The sequence below is a fragment of the Crocuta crocuta genome, unplaced genomic scaffold, assembly GCF_008692635.1.
Source record: "Crocuta crocuta isolate KB4526 unplaced genomic scaffold, BGI_CrCroc_1.0 scaffold343, whole genome shotgun sequence".
Classification (NCBI taxonomy): domain Eukaryota; kingdom Metazoa; phylum Chordata; class Mammalia; order Carnivora; family Hyaenidae; genus Crocuta; species Crocuta crocuta.
In genome coordinates, this window is record NW_027532679.1 from 2,751,385 (window position 1) to 2,765,703 (window position 14,319).

Genomic DNA, 14,319 nt, shown 5'->3' on the forward strand with positions numbered 1-14,319 from the left:
TGAAGTATATGAATATATATGTGTGTGTGCATATGTATATATACACATATATGTGTGTGTATACATGCGTATGTGTATGTGTGTATATATATAAAGTATGTGTATATATACACACATATAGATATAGAAAATACAGATAAATAGTATATAACTATATAAGTAGTATATGATATGTATACTATAAATATAGTATATATAGTAAGTAGTCTATAAATAGTATGTAAATAGTAAATAAATATGTAATATGTAAGTACATAGTGAATAAATATATGTAGTATATATAATTTATAAAAATACATATTTATATATAAACAACATTAAAAAATATATATGTTTAAATATACACAACCATCCAGCAAAACTGCTTTAGAGAGGCTTTCTCTGACCTCCTTTAAATACTCTTCTTAGCCATTTGAGAGTGAGTTGTAGATGTGATAACACTTCACTCATGAATACCTCAGCATGTATCTCCAAAGAATGAGGACATTGTCTCATAATCGAAATAGAATTATTATACTCAGGAAATTTAACAATACCGTTTTCTGCATAGAATCCCCATTTGTCCCTATAATGTCCTTTATGCTTTCAATCCAATTTTCTATCAGTGCATGCATTTAGTGGTCATGTGCCTGTGAGAACCTTAAGTAACTTTTCTATCTGTCTCTTTCATGCAGTTGTTGGGTAGATCAATTGACTTGAACAGACTCATTACCCAGCGTATCTCTGCTGCCATGTATAAATCCTTGGACCAAGCCATCAGCCGCTTTGAGAGTGAGGACCTGACTTCCATCGTGGTAAGGGACCGGGGGGACCCATGGGAGCTCTGGTCTGGGATTCCTTAGACTTGAAGCCTAGCTGGAAGTGTTGTTAACCTAGTACTGAGCTAGTTAAAGAGAAGCAGTGAGTCTCTTTCCCAACTGAATGGAGCAGAAAAAAGCCAAAATAACTTAAAATGAGTGAGAGTCACCTTATCCTCCTGATTACCTTGAAATCTCTGAGATGGCCAACCCTGGGCCACAGGGTTGTCCTTTGGGCTTCTATAGAACCAAGCAAGTCTGGAGATAGCTCTGAGAAGCTAGGGAAGGTTCTACAACAGTGTGGGTGTCACGGGTGTGTAGTAATATAGGGCCCAGAAGGGCTCTGTACTGTGGTTGGTTTAATGCTCTGCTGTCACCATCTTGAAATTCTCAATAATTTTTTTTAAACAAGGGTCCCACTTTTCCATTTTACACTGGGACCTGCATACTCTGTAGTTGGTCCTGATGCACAAGCATGAGACAGGCCTACTTTCTTCTATTAAACAGTAATTTGAGCTACTCTCTGCTGACTCTTCCTCTCCAAGAATTAGAATAAATTTGATTGACCAGTCCTGAAGTGAATCAGAGGGAAGGCTTTGCTTTAATGCTTTCAAAAGCAGATGAGTAGAAGGAAAGAGAGAAATAGAAAATCGCCATTAGAACATGACGGTGACAGTAGTTGTGAGCAAACTCCAGCAAAGGATGTTAAAATTAGTAGGCAGAACTTTGAGAGGAATATTTTATTATTCCTCTTATTATGAGGTCCCTAGAGTAGTAAAATTCAGAGACAGAAAGTGGGATGGTGATTACTGGGAACTAGGGAATTGGTGTTTAATGGGTACAGAATTTTGGTTGAGGAAAATTAAGTTCTGGAGATGGATGATGGTGATGTTTGCAAAATAATGTGAATGTACTTAATGCCACAGAACTATACACTTAAAAAGGTTAAAATGAGGGCACCTCGGTGGCTTAGTCCATTTGGCATCTGACTCTTGGTCTTGGCCCAGGTCATAATCTCATGGGCTGGTGAGTTCAAGCCCTGTGTCAGACTCTGCACTGGCAATGTGGAGCCTGCTTGGAATTCTGTCTGTCTCTCTCTCGGCCCCTCCACCTGCGTTCTCTCAAAATAAATAAATAAACATTTTTTTTTAAATGCTTAAGATGGTAAGTTTTATGTTATATATATTTTACTATAATTTTAAAAATTACTTGAAAATTTAAAAAAATGAGGAAGCAGGATTCTTGCATGGTCAAATTATCTCCTTCAAGGTATTTATTAACTCCAAAGGGAAGAGTAATGATTGTACAATGGGAAAACCTGGCATATACCATCTTAACCAAGCATCAAATATTAACATCACCCATATTAATACATATTCACATATCCCCTGTTATGTATTCCTCTTTGGTAATGTTGCTGAAATGCATTTTGTCAACCTAATCATGAGAAAATATCAGATACATTCCAATCAAATAGCATTCTTTTAAAAAGGTGAACAATACTTTCGGGGTGCCTGGGTGGCTTAGTCGGTTAAGCGTCTGACTTTCGCTTAGGTCATGATCTCGCAGTTCGTGGGTTTGAGCCCCGCGTTGGGCTCTGTGCTGACTGCCAGCCCAGAGCCTGGAGCCTGTTTCAGAGTCTGTGACTCCCTCTCTCTCTGACCCTTCCCTGCTCACACTGTCTCTCTCTCTCTCCTAGAAATAAATTAAAAAAATTTTTAAAATGTTATATAAAAAAGTGAACAATACTTTTTAAAAGCGTCCAGATCATACAAGACCAAGACTAGAAAATGTTAGTGATTAAAAAAGACACAGGAGACATGACAACTAAATGCAATGTGAGATTCCAAATTGAATCCTAAAATAGAACAAAGGACCCTCATGAAGAATCTGGTGAAATCTGAATAAGGGTGTCACTTAGTTAGTAGAACTGGACCGATATTAATTTCCTACTTTTGATAATTATACTATGATTAGGTAACACTAACATTGAGGAAATTGGGTCAGGGACATACAACAGCTCTGCTTTTTCACAACTTTTCTGAAAGTCTAAAATTATTTCAAAATAAAAAAGTTTTGTTTCTTAAGTGGACAACGTGGTTAAAAAAAAAAAAGAGGTGGCTAGAAATGAGGGCTCTAGAGTCAGAAAGACCTGGGGTCCCAGCCCTGGCCCTGCCACGTACTAGCTAGACAGTCTTGGTAAGTAACTTCACTTCTGCGATGGAGGAATATTAGAATTCACAGTATAGCATTTTTATAAGGATGACTCTTTAGAGCCTGGAAAGAGCTTTGTGTAGTACTTTGCACTTAATAAATTATAGCTTCTGTAAAAAAAAAAAGAAGAGAGAAGCATAGGAATTGGGCTACAATGAAACATTCTCAGGGTGAAGTTTCAGTAGCAGTTTGTAAGAGGACTTGCCCCTTAAATGCTCACCTAAGTCCTGGGTCAGTTGCTTTAAGAGATTATAATATAGCATATGTTCTTCTGTGAGATCAATTTTAAGAAATAGATTTTATGAAAGAAAGGAAAGGAAGGAAGGAAGGAAGGGAGAAAAAGAGAGAGAGAGGAAGGAAGGAAGGAAGGAAGGGAGAAAAAGAAAGGAAGGAAAGAAGGAAGGAAGGGAGAAAGAGAGAAAGAAGGAAAAATAAAGGAAGAAAGAAAGAAAAGAAGAGAGAGGAATGAAGAAAGGGAGGAAGGAAGAGATTATTTTTGTTTATGCCAAAATGTTAGCAATGGGATTTTTGTTTTCATCTTTGCTGTTTATCTGTATCTTCTTGTTGTCCAGCAATGAATGAGACTATCTCATGGAAAAACTGGTTTGGGGTGTGGGTGGGTATCCATGGCCTCTTCCCACTCCTTGAAAGGCACTGAATGTTCTTTTAGCTGAGAACAAAATCAAAACAAGCAGTGAAAGCCGGTGTTTATAGGTGAGGGCTGCCCCCAGGAGAGTAGCCACTTCTTGTGAAGCCCAGGAAGAGGAGACCCCAGGGATGCTCTCTCCTGTGGGGTCAGGAGGCCCTCACTGGCCTTGGCTCAGAAGCTTCTGCCTCTTCTGAGAAACAAACCGAGGAATGCGCTCCCTTCAGCCCTTCCCTCCACCTTCGAAACTCCACTCTGAGATGAGAAGGCAGCTTGATGGCAAGCTGGGAGGGTGGCAGGGGTTTCTCAAGCCAGTCGTGCTCATGCTACACAGCTGAGCAAACAAGATTCTCGGAGAGCTCTGATGCTGAATTGGAGGGCTGGCAGCTTGCAGGCTGTGTTTTGTTTAGGCTACAGAGTGCATTTGAAATTTTGAGCCAACATTTAACATTTGGAAGAATCTGAATAAAACTGCAGAAGCTCTGGCAACATCACACCAGCCTTTCCAGATGGCAACAATTGTCTAGAAATGACTAGAGGATCCCGTCAGACGGGCTGTGCTCCCTTTAGCTTGCTGCAAGCCTCTTGGGTGCACTCCGTTCCTGTGTATGACCTTCCACGCCTCGTTGCACCTGACTTTGAGACCCCTGTTCTTCTCGCCTATCTGGGGCCACAGAGCTGGTCAGTGGTCCAGTATGGCTGACCCTCAGGCTTTCTGGTTCCCACCGAAGAGCTCTTTCCACTCCTTCACAGAAATTGCCCCGGGACGTATTTTATTTCCCCAGTTCTGCTCTGTGTTGCTCTTGGTAAACCAGCTTGACCATAGAAAATTCAGACCCTCTCAGAAGGCACCTGAACCAGCCACACGGCCTTGTAAACCTTCTGTGCCTTGATGCACTGAGTTCTGCATCCTCGAGGCAAGCGCCCTCTTATGACTTAAAGGCCGGAAGAACATGGCTGATGCCAAAACGGTTTGGACTACATAACAAAAACCTCAGCACTGTTGCCTGACAGAAGTAGATCTACATTTCTAGGACCCACTACGTCAGGAGAGTTGAGAACTCCCTCCTTTGGTCTCCCTTGTAAACACTGACACACATTTTGTGAGACTGTTTCGATCACAGAGCATTAGAACAGAAATTGTTCCCTGTTTTTTTATTTGCAGATGTTTGCCTAGGAACACAGTACCTCAGTGTGCCAAGGGACCCAGTGAGCTCGGAAGTAAAATCATTAGCGTTTACTCATTTTATTTATTTTATTTTATTTATTTTATTATTTTATTTTATTTTACTCATTCTAAGTGAATGGGAACAAAGAATAGTCCAGCTGGCTAGGCCCTAAGGAAAGCAGAGAGGTGATTCTCTTTCTGCCCTTCATTTACTTCACGGTGCACAATGACTGGAAACATTCTTCCAGCTGCCATTCCAGAACTAAAACCCAGGTTTTTGACCTTCTTTTGAAAGATTGTGGGATCTGTCATCACTGAGCCCATTCTGGAGAGGTAACAACTATATGGAGTTAAGTGGCAGCTTCACCCTTATCTGGACAGACGCTTTGCTGCAGAAAACTCAGCCCCAAGACTCCCCCTGCTGCCTGTCTCTCTTACCTGAGCTGTGTGGTCTCTGCAGCCATTTAGGTTTGCAAGCTTTGATGTAGTTCTGTACCCCGCAATTTAGAGCCACAGAATCTGAGTTTCAGAAAGGCAAGTCTCTCAGATTCTAAGCATAGTCTGGGGCCTCTACCTGACCACACCCCGGACCCCAACCAGCATTAAGGAGGCCTTGTGGCTGATGAGAATAAAATTGATTCCCTGACGTGGGGCTGCAGCCTGTGTGACCATAGACACCACTAAAGCGGGCCATCGGGCTGCCCCACTGCTTGGCCGCGCTCTGGCAAACTGCCCTTGCCAGCATTCTCTGAGTTTTTGTATTGTAAAACCATCTTTACTTTAACCATCATTACTTTTCAAAGGGCCTTCTTAGCAAACTGCTTCTTTATTCCAGGCAGCTATGTCATAGGGGCCCAGACATGTGTTTTGAGGTCAGAAGACCTGGGATCACATACAAAACCATGTTCTATATTCCCTGTGTGACCTTGGGCAAATTACTTCACCCTCAGGGCCTCATTCATCCCCTCTATGAAACAGGAGCGTCTCAAAAGAGGGCTTCACCACAGCATTATGGGAGTGTCCTAGGGCATGACAAAGAAGGATGCCTTCTCTGCATAAGACTGTGCTTTGATTCTCTTTGATAGCAGCACAAGGGGCTAAAGCCAGCCCGCAGGGTCCCACCCTCCTTTTATTTGCCAACAAATGCAGTGACCTGTTGTGTCTGTACATTGTCCACTCTGCTCCCATTCTTTGCCTGAAGGTAGGGTTCCAAGCAATCACACAGGTCCTTGGCTCATGGCTTTCAGCTGTACCTTCACCAACACGTAACCAACCCTGTGACTGAGAGACACAGGAGGAACCCAAAGGAGGGGCATTGTGCCCCCAGCTAATTTTTTAAATTTCTATAGTATATAGTGGTTAAGAATGTAAACTTTGGAGCCCAACTTCTCGGATTGGGAATCAAGTTATTTAACTTCTCAAGACCTCAGTTCCTTTGTGTGTAAAGAAAACCATAATGGTAACCATACAGGGTTTTTTGAGCATTAAGTGAATTAGCACACAAAGTGCTTAGGATACTGTTTGGCGTATATTAACTTAAACCATACGAAACTAATACTCAATAGTATTTAATAAAAAAAACCCAGTAGCTTCATATGGTGTGACTTAATTATAAGTACTTAGTGAGTGCTAACACATGACTGCTTTCTGCAGGGCAGAGATAGAGCATCTAGTGACAGCCAGTCACACCTTCCCTCTTCTTTACTTGCAACACTGAGAGGCGAATTTTTCCACACCAGTATGGGAACTGGAATGCAAGCAGGCATGCTTTCCACCCAAGGCGGGTTCAGACAGGGGATTTGAACATGGTCTGGAGTCCCCTTCCCAGACTGGCATGCAGCTTCCCTCAGCACAGTCTGGCAGTCCCTCCTCTGAAGAAGGGTGTGTTGTCACATGTCACTGCGGGAGCCCAAGCTCCACGTCAGCAGCTGGGAGGTTGTCTGAGAGGCTCTCCCCCGCATGAAAGTTATCCGTGAGATAAAGTGGTGTGTGTGTAAAGTGCATATGTACGTCCTCAGCAGCCGTGGGCTCTCTCTGGCAGGAGCTGGAGTGGCTGCTGGAGATCAACCGGCTCACGCACCGGCTGCTGTGTAAGCACATGACCCTGGACAGCTTTGACGCCATGTTCCGGGAGGCCAATCACAACGTGTCTGCCCCCTACGGGCGTATCACCCTGCACGTCTTCTGGGAGCTCAACTTCGACTTCCTCCCCAACTACTGCTACAATGGGTCCACCAATCGGTAAGGGAGTCCCTGGGCCAAGGGGGCTGGGGTGGGCTGAGGGTGAGGGAAACTGTTTCTTCCTGCAACAGGCATCTCACGGAGTCCGTCCTGTGCTGGAGGTGGGGATGCCACAGTGAGCAAGCACACCCCTTCCTGCCCGAGAGCACCAGGCTAGAGGAGGATGCGTGCTCCAACAATCACGAGATAAATGTGCTGTTGGAATCAATGAATTCGGAGATGAAACAAAAGCCCCCAGTCATGAGAGAGAAAATACCACCACCTAACCCAGTTTGGAAAGTGATGGGAACCTCAAGAGAGGCTTCCTCCTCTAAGGAAGTAATGCTTGAGTAGAGATGTGAAGGATGAATAGGAATAAATTAAGATGAAAAGACAGGAGAAGAATAATCCAGACAGAGTCTCCAAGGAGCCTAGAGAGCCTGGTGAGGGTGGAGCAGATGGGATGGGGAATGGTGCCTTGAACGGTAATGCAGAACCCAGAAGGAAGCAGGAACCAGGCCGTGCGCTACTCCATGGGCCAATACAGGATCACACTGGTGCTTTATGACCAGATGGTACCTTTATGAGGACATCCACATGCGTGAACACATTCATGCAAAACAGGCATACATGTGCATGACGAAGTGGTACATGTCTCCTGCCAGGTGCACACAGCCCTGGGTCAGGCACCGAGGTGAGGACAAGACCTAATCCCTTTGAACGCACAGAGGTTCAAAACCTGACAGAAGAGGTGAGGTGTATTCACGCACAAAACAAGTCCGTGAGGGTCGCCTGGGTGGCTCAGTCGGTTAAGTGGCTGACTCTTGATTTCGGCTCACGTCATTATCTCACAGTCGGGAGATCAAGCCCTGCACCTGGCTCCACACTGGCCATGGGGCCTGCTTGGGATTCTCTCTCCCCCTCACCCTCTGCCCCTCCCCTCTGACATGTACACACACACTCTGTCTTAAAAAAAACACAAGTCCGTGAGGATATACAAATATGTATGTGTTTACAGGTCTTCTCAGTACTCGCAGGGCCTGGCTCATAGCCAGTATCAAATAAGTATGTGTTGAATGAATAGAAGGGTCTGGGCGGAAACCACAGATGAGCCTGAATCCACACGTTAGCAAGACAGGCTTCCAGTTCTGTAAAGATTTGGGACTTTTAATCCTCTCGAGCAGAGATCTGCAAACTATCGCCCACAAACCACATCTTCTTGCCAACTGTTTCTGTACAATCCATGAGCAGAGAATACTATTGACATTTTTGCATGTTGGGGAAAAAATCCAAAGAAGAATTCTAGTTTGATGACAAGTGAAAATTATTTGAAATTCATAAAGTTTTACTGGAACTCCTCCACGTTCATTCATCTACAATTGTTTTTGGGTGTTTTCACTCTACCAGCGAAGTTGAGTAATGGTGACAGAGACCATCTGGCTTGCAAAGCTGAGAATATTTCCAATCTGGGCCTTCACAGAGTTGGTGGAACCCTGCTCTTAAGAAGCCAAACTGGGTATATAGGGAATGATCAGAGCCCCAGAGAAGGCACTCTCCAGGACCAGCCAATTGTCACTCCTTGCCTATGTCCTTAGGAGTGGCTGTAAGCCCAAATTCTAGCCTGGGAATCTGGACTACAGTTTTCCCATCTATAGACAGGAGACAGTATAGGGAATGAATGGGAGCATGTCAGAAGAGTTTAGTGTCTTTATAGGCAACCCCCTAAGAAACAGTGTGGTTGCACCTGGTCAGGAAGGGCTCTGGAGAAGCTGTGTCCCATGAAGAATGCTCTTAGGGCCCGGTTAACTCCCTCCCCTTCTCTTTTCTTCTACTAGTTTTGTTCGAACTGCCATTCCTTTTACTCAAGAACCGCAAAGAGATAAACCCGCCAACGTCCAGCCTTATTACCTGTATGGATCCAAGGTGAGTAGTCTTGCCTATGTCCTACTTCTAAGAGGGCTAGTGAACAAAAGCAAACCGAAAGGTGTTTCCTGAATCAGAAAAGTAAGAAGATGTAGAGATAAAGAGGCAGCAGTGAGAAACAAGTGCGAGTATATTTGTCTTTATTTGTGCACAAGTAGCAAGCATGGGGGTGAATGCAGACCTGGCAGGGCTAAATCTTGGGCAGGAATTGTTTGGGGAGCACTTTACTGAGGCGAGCAGGGAAGTAGGTGTGTGGGGCTTCTCATCTTCACCCATCTCCTCCTGTGTCTCAGTTGATTCATTGCCATATCGTCCTGTGATTCTGGGATTTTGTGTTCCATAAAGACAAGGGATTTGCAGACAGGAAGCAATTGGGAAGGTAGAGTTTGAAGGAAATCCCAGATGGCTCGAGCTAGAGCTGAGAGACAGGTCTTCTCTCATCTCTTTACTGCTTTGTTCCCACCGCACATCCTGACACTAACTAGACCTCCTAAATGGTTCCTGTTCTAGACCTTCAGTCCTTTGCCAGTCATTAAATAGACGTTTAATAAGCACCCACTATAGGCCGGACACTGGGCTAGATTCTGCATGCTGAGGGTGTATCAGAGATTAAAACAGGTGTCATTTCTACCCTTCTCGAATTTCCACACCCATGGTAGTGACAGGGGCGGTGTTCACAGAGTCTCACCAACACTGATCTACGTAGGAGATCCATTTCTTACCCTGTGGATTTGAAGGGGAGAATGCCACCAACAGGGTGAAATGTGCCAACCACCACCAACAAAGGCAACATTGTTCTTCATGATGGAACAGAAATGGCCACCTTTGGCCCCATTTTTTTAAAAAAAGTAAGCGCAGATGGACTCACAAGAAGAACTGACTGAATATATATGAGAAAAGGTACTCCTCTAAGGTTGGGGAGTCCTAGCTCAGGAAGGGTGGTAAACCAATGAGCTCCCACCACCTGGGCCTGCAGGTGGGCTTAGAGTGGCTTGGGATGATGCTGGGACAGTGCAGGTGTCCTCTCCAGGATGGCCAGTCTGGTCAGAGCAACTTCCTCAAATCAAGGGACATTTATAGCAAGCATTTTGGGTAGTTCACAGGCATGTCCTTGAAAAACACTGAATTACAAAGGAAGAACAACACCTCCCTTTTCAAATGTCTTTCAAACCTTGTACTTACAGCAAGGAGAAAGACTTCTGTTGGTGCTAATGTGTCTTTAATACCTTCTGCTCTCCGATCTCCCTTTTTACCAAAGCTAAAAGAGCAGATCTTATTAAGCTCAGAGGCTTTAATAGGCAATGGGATCTAAGTCAAACTTAATATTAAGTTGTTTTCATTATGTTTATTCTTGTATCTCTTCTATTTATGGCAGGAGGGTGCTGGTTTTTCTTTTATGGAGTCATAGAAGTCTATCTTTCAAAATAAGTTTAAATTTAAAAACTGCGTCAAAAGAAAAATATGGTTAATAATAGTAAAGATCATCTGTGGTTTAAACAAAATGGAGATGGGGTACGAGGTGGTATGTGATTGCCTGAAAGCTGGAAAACACTCTAGAGCAAGGCTCCTCAATCTTTCCAAAATGATCCCCCCAATAGCAGTGGACACTAGACGTCTACCTCTTTCCAAAATGATCCCCTCAATAGCAGTGGACACTAGACATCTACCTCAGCTGACTGGAAGCAAAACCCAGAGAGCCCATCATCAACTCAAAAGTTTCCTCACCGCATTGTGTTTTATTTAAGCCATGCAGATTTTGCTTTCTCTACATAATATATTCATGTTTGTTTTAATACTAAAATAGCATCTTTAATTCCTAACTGGGTTCCGCTAAATGGATACTCCTAAGAGACACCATGTTTCTCCTCTGACGTACCGTGGGGTGTATGCTTTCCCGCTTGAGAAGCTTTGTCATGGGCCATTCATCTAACTCAGGTGATCCACGAGAGCACTGACATTTGAGGGGGGCAAATGGGTAGTCTAGAGACACATTTTTTACAAAAGAACTACTGTATGAGGGCTTTAAGCTACGTGTAGTGGGCTGCCTCCTCCCTACCTCTCACTCCCCAAAACGAGGCAGGATGGCGGAATGATCACCGCCCCCTCCCAGTAAGGCGCCCTCATCAGGGGCATCCTCGTTGGCGGCGTCCTGGTCAGCTGCGGCATCCTGCTTGTCTTCAGCTTCCGCTTCCGGTTCTGCATCAGCTCCGGAATTCTTGCGTGGCATTTCCACCAGGGGGAGCCCTTGCAGGTCTTCCTCTCTCTGACCAAGAGCCGGGGCCTCCTCTGGCCATCTCACCAAGCCGTTGGCTTCCTCCATGTGGCCGGCTCTGTAAGACCATCGAGGCTCATGGCAGCGGATGCACCAGAACTGGAGGCAGATGAAAGCTAAGACGGCTGTGAAGCAGGCCAGCAGAATGGCCATCAACACCCAAAGGGAGATTTGGGGGTCCACCAGGGAGCTCCCGGCAGCCAGTGGGCTCTTATCCAGGGTATGGAACATGGTGCAGTAGTGCCTGTAAGGGAAGGCAGCCTTCTTGCAGCTGATGCACAGGAAGTAGAGAGTGGAAGGGGCGAGGTGTTCCAGCACCACAGAACTGATCGTTCGAGGCACTTTCTCCTCGTGGTGGAAGCTGTAGCGAAGATAGCCAGAGAAGATGCTATTCCAGTTGGGCCTATACATAATATGGTAATAGTCCTCCAGGCAGGGCTCCGAGGACGACCAGGAGATGATGGCTCCTGTATAAGAAACGTTCCCCACCTCGATGTTCATCCTGATTCTAGAACCAGAATCAAAGTGAAAAGTGACATCCCCTTACTCGGGTATTTATGATCATCATACCACCATACATTGCACATGCAAGATGGAGACTAATAATTGCCCCTATTTTACAAAAAAAAAACCCAAAAAACAAAAAAACAAAGGGAGGATAAGAGGTTACGTTACTCAGCTAAGGTATAGCCAAGAAATGCCAGAACAAAAGTTCAAATCAGGGCCGTCTCCTGTCCAAGCCTGAGGCCTTCAGGCCGCAAAAAGATACACTCACATCCCCCAGACTCCTCTGCTCTGGCTCAGATCTTTTAGATACATTGTTTCCAACACTTTAAAAAAAGAAAGGCAATAAAGGAAATCAGACAAACCGATTAACGTCCCTACATTAATCGCCACAGGTCTGCGACCTCCAGGTCAGACAATTTTATCACCTCCAGTATCCCTCCTGGAACTTCTGCTTTTGCTGCCAGTGCTGTGAGCTCAGTCATCTAGAACATTCTGCCTACTGCGTTTTTAGCCTCCCAGTTCTGTTGCCGGTGAGAGAGGAGATTTGCATCATCACTCCTTGGCAGCTGATTTCTCCCCAAAGCCCCTGCTCCTGTTTTATTTCTCTGTTTGTTTGTTCAAAGGCAAATGTACCCAGGAAATTAGTTGTGTAAGTCAAGACAATCAGCTCCCAATATTGGCATAATTGCTACAATTTAATATCGCTGGCATGTTGCATGTTGATAATGATACTAACCAACAGTTAGTGAGTGATTGCTGTGTCACATCTAGTATGTATCACGCTGCATGCTCACATACCATAATAAATTTCACACCCTCTGAGCTAGGTCCCCATTGTACAGATGAGCAATCTGAGGTCATTCAGCTAATAAGTAGACTCAAAGCCACGTAACTGCTGGATTTCCAAATGCAAGGCTACTAGGTTTAGTTACAGAACGTTATTGCAAAATAACGGGTCTGCAAAACAGACCCAGTTGCTGTTTTTCCACAAATGAGCCCTCTTCAGATTTCCCAGCCTTACGGCTTTGGTAAGAGAACACCATCTTCAAGCTTTGAGTTTCTGCTAAATTCTATCTGTTTGAGAGAGTTTCCCCTCCACTGAATTTCCCCTCCACTGAATTTCCCCGATCTAAAATTCAGGGACAGCCATATTCATTCAACCTGTCTATGTTCGTGTATGAGTCTTACCCAGCCCTGTTCTCTGACCTTCCTGTCTCATGTGAAATACAGAAGCCTTCGTTTTAGATATTAATGACCTAGTAAAAACCCGTCAACCAGATTTTCACCTGAATTGGATATGAAGCCAAACTGATTTCTATGGCAAGCTGCTTTCTTTCCTCCCTGCCTCCCTCCGACCTTCTATTTTCATGCCCACTTTCCTAGAGGAGGTGGGTTGCAGAGAGATGCAGAGCATTGAGTGATTTTTCAGTCCTTGTTTTTCTTCTCTAAGGAAGACCGTGAACTAAAATGCTCGGGAAGGGGAATAGTTCCCATCTGTTTGGTTGGAAATCTCTTCCCAGAAACACAGGCAATGAAAGGGACGAGACAGGTGTGCTCAGATTCCTCCCGGAAAGGTCATTGCCAAGGAGACTATTTGTGCTCCCTTCATCAGTCTTGTTTTTCGTAAGCTCCCCCATCCATTCTACGCCACACATCCCTGTAAACATACTCTGACCACAATGAAAAGAGCTTAATTCATTACTTATAATACAGAGGCTATCGCCTTTGTAAAACCCTTCCATCAGGGGTGATCAGGAATCACGTTTTGTTTTTGTTTGTTTTGTTTTGGTTTGTTTTTTGTTTTTTGTTTTTTTTGTCATGACTCTTCTCTCCTGTTTGCCTCACATCTGCTGCTGGCTGTCTTTGCAGACTGAGCTCTCTACAGCAGACATTTTTAAGAGCTTTCTGGCAAGACACTATAGCAGCATCCTCAGCTTTGGGGACCAAATCCGTCTCCCTTATTTTTTTTTTCTTTCTCTGCCTCTGTTTCTAAATTCCCCCTGTTTTTAGCTATTCATATTACCATTGCCTGGCCCTCCTCCAAGCAGAGTGTGAAAGGAAAAACCATTTCCATTTCCAAGAAGAGCCATTTATGTCCCTTACCTGATGCTTGCGGTGGATCTGGTTAGAACGCAGCCTGCAGAGGCAGAGGCAGAGTGGTCCAAAGCTGAAGGAATGGAGCCTTCTCCCCTCCTCTGCTCTGGGCTCTCCTTGATGTCTCTCTCGCCACTGTCTGAGTAATCCCACTGTCGCCCCCAACGCTCACATTATTCATTTCTTCAGATCAGCATCATTCACCATGGCAACCAGCAGGCATCTGTACGCACGATGCTTTCAGGGACCAGTCTAGAAAGGCTTTTGCCCACTGAGAGGAGCTCTCATTCCTTTGGCCAAAAAAAGGCAAACAGTCTCCTGCACACTGATCCTCAGAATGGTACTGATTCCCCCTAGGCTGCCAGATTTTCTCTGTCTTTGGCTGGAGATCATTTTTTGCCCCATCTAGACCCTCTTTGGACAATGGTCAAATGCAGAGATTCCCTTCTTAGTTATCCCACACTTAACAGAGCAATTT

At 44.5% G+C, this 14,319-nt stretch overlaps 2 protein-coding genes across 2 annotated transcripts in view; one reads left to right on the forward strand and one right to left on the reverse strand.

Moving 5' to 3' along the window:
• Positions 1-14,319, forward strand: part of CYFIP2 (cytoplasmic FMR1 interacting protein 2) — a 129,080-nt gene that overhangs the window by 65,931 nt on the left and 48,830 nt on the right. Inside the window, exons 21-23 of the mRNA XM_077780798.1 lie at positions 675-794; positions 6,867-7,066; positions 8,881-8,968. Coding sequence (XP_077636924.1) covers positions 675-794; positions 6,867-7,066; positions 8,881-8,968 — 408 coding nt within the window. The remainder of the gene's footprint in view (positions 1-674; positions 795-6,866; positions 7,067-8,880; positions 8,969-14,319) is intronic.
• On the reverse strand, positions 9,092-13,935 carry FNDC9 (fibronectin type III domain containing 9). The gene is made up of 2 exons (XM_077780758.1): positions 13,851-13,935; positions 9,092-11,748 (listed from the first exon to the last, which is right to left on the reverse strand). Exon 2 carries the CDS (start codon positions 11,739-11,741, stop codon positions 11,028-11,030), a length of 714 nt encoding a protein of 237 aa, XP_077636884.1. The 5' UTR covers positions 11,742-11,748; positions 13,851-13,935; the 3' UTR covers positions 9,092-11,027.